Source organism: Ailuropoda melanoleuca, unplaced genomic scaffold (assembly GCF_002007445.2).
Source record: "Ailuropoda melanoleuca isolate Jingjing unplaced genomic scaffold, ASM200744v2 unplaced-scaffold6762, whole genome shotgun sequence".
Classification (NCBI taxonomy): domain Eukaryota; kingdom Metazoa; phylum Chordata; class Mammalia; order Carnivora; family Ursidae; genus Ailuropoda; species Ailuropoda melanoleuca.
The window spans coordinates 4234-6222 of NW_023242303.1; the positions used below are offsets into that span (position 1 = coordinate 4234).

The window sequence follows — 1989 nt, forward strand, 5'->3', positions numbered from 1 at the left end:
TTTCCAATGAAGTACAGTCAGAAGTAAAACTAGTTTGCACATATCTGTCATTTAATCCAATCTCAGGAAAGAAATCTCTGTTACTAAGGAGAACCAAGGACCAGTCAATATATTTTCAAAAATGATGTTACTCAGGCCAAGAAATACATGAGTTTATAGAAATATCCTTTCATGGGGAGATTCTAAATGCAGGGAAATACTGGATATTAGAAATCCATAGTCAACATACAGGTTCTCTTTTGGAAAACAAATATCTCTTCTCAAGTCATTTGATGAACAGTTTTTCCCAGAGTTTGTGAAATAATTTGGTTCAGTACAGTCTGCTAACACATATCCACTTAGCAATAGATTTGTCTCTGAGAAGTATGTTTTGTTTCAGAAAGGTAGCATTCAATTATTGCCCTGGGGAGATAGAACCTTGGAATATATTTTATCTTATTTTATTTTATTTATTTACCTTTTTAAAGATTTTATTTATTTATTTGACAGAGAGACAGCAGGAGAGGGTACTCATGCAGGGGGGAAATGGAGAGGGAGAAGCAGGCTACTCAGTGAGTAGGGAGCCAGACACAGGGCTTGATCCCAGGATGCTGGGGTTATGACCTGAGCCAAAGGCAGATGCTTAATGACTGAGCCACCCAGGCGCCCCTCTGAATATATTTTAAAGCTGTGCATTCTCCCTGCAGAAGAGGTATATTCAAGTTTAGGGGAAATTATGTCTGTAATACATTACTATTGACATTTTTAATCAGAATACTCATGTTTGATTCCCATAACAATTATACTTCTGATACGTAAGTTTTTTGACCTACCCTTCTGTACTTAGCTCCCCATCTTGACTATAAGACTGTGTCTACCTATAAATTCAAGAAATCTTTATTTTCAATTTTGAGCTAGTACAATGGTAAGATTTGAATTTTGCACATGAGTAGAACTTGCCTGCTCTCTAGCACCTGAGCTTTAATGAGGTTCTTCTTTCCATTCTANCTTCTTTCCATTCTAGTTCTTAGTTCATCTCTTTCTTTGGGCTGCATTAGAACATCATGTACTAAATGGAGGAAGCAAATCAGTCCGTGGTGTCTGAGTTCATTTTTCGTGGACTTTGTGATTCAAGGGAGCTCCAGACCTTCCTCTTACTGCCTTTTTCAATGCTCTACCTGCTGACTGTTGTGGGCAACGTCCTTGTCGTGCTCTTATTCATCACTGACCCTCATCTCCATTCCCCAATGTATTTCCTCTTAGCCAATCTCTCATTTGTGGACTTCTGCCTTTCCTCAGTCACTACCCCTAAACTGACCACAGACTTCCTAAAGGATAATAAGACCATCTCCTTTGGCGGCTGCATGACCCAGATCCTCTGTGTGCATTTTTTTGGAGGGGGTGAGATGGTGCTGCTTGTGACAATGGCCTATGATCATTATGTGGCCATCTGCAAACCACTCCATTACTCCAGCATCATGGACAGACAAAAGTGCATCTGGCTAGTTTTGATATCATGGGTCTTTGGCTTTGCACATGCCATGAGCCAACAAGCCATGATTTTTGATTTGCCCTTCTGTGGACACAGAAGAGTGGACAGTTTTTTTTCTGTGATATCCCTTTGGTGATCAAATTGGCCTGCATGGAAACACATATTCTGGGAATGTGGATAAATGGTGACAGCGGGGTTTTGGCAACAACTTGCTTCATTCTCTTACTAATCTCCTACATCTATATCCTAGTAACTGTTCGCCTGCACTCAAAGGATGGAGCGTCAAAGGCACTCTCTACCTGTACTTCCCACATCACAATGGTACTGCTATTCTTTGGACCCTGCATCTTCATCTATCTGTGTCCACTTAGCATCACTTGGGTGGACAAGTTTCTTGCAGTATTTTACACAGTAATCACACCTCTCCTGAATCCAGTCATTTATACATTGAGAAATAAAGAGATTAGGAATGCCATAAAGAGACTGATAAGTCAGCATATGGGATAATTTTTAGTTTT

The 1989-nt window shown here is 39.9% G+C and overlaps 1 protein-coding gene across 1 annotated transcript; it reads left to right on the top strand.

The window, feature by feature from the left end:
• The first annotated feature begins 1052 nt into the window (after nucleotides 1-1052).
• Nucleotides 1053-1978, top strand: LOC100472400 (olfactory receptor 4K3). Its single transcript, XM_002931201.3, is given in 2 exon segments — nucleotides 1053-1580; nucleotides 1583-1978. Coding segments are annotated over 2 exon segments (924 nt in total).
• Nucleotides 1979-1989: the final 11 nt, after the last annotated feature.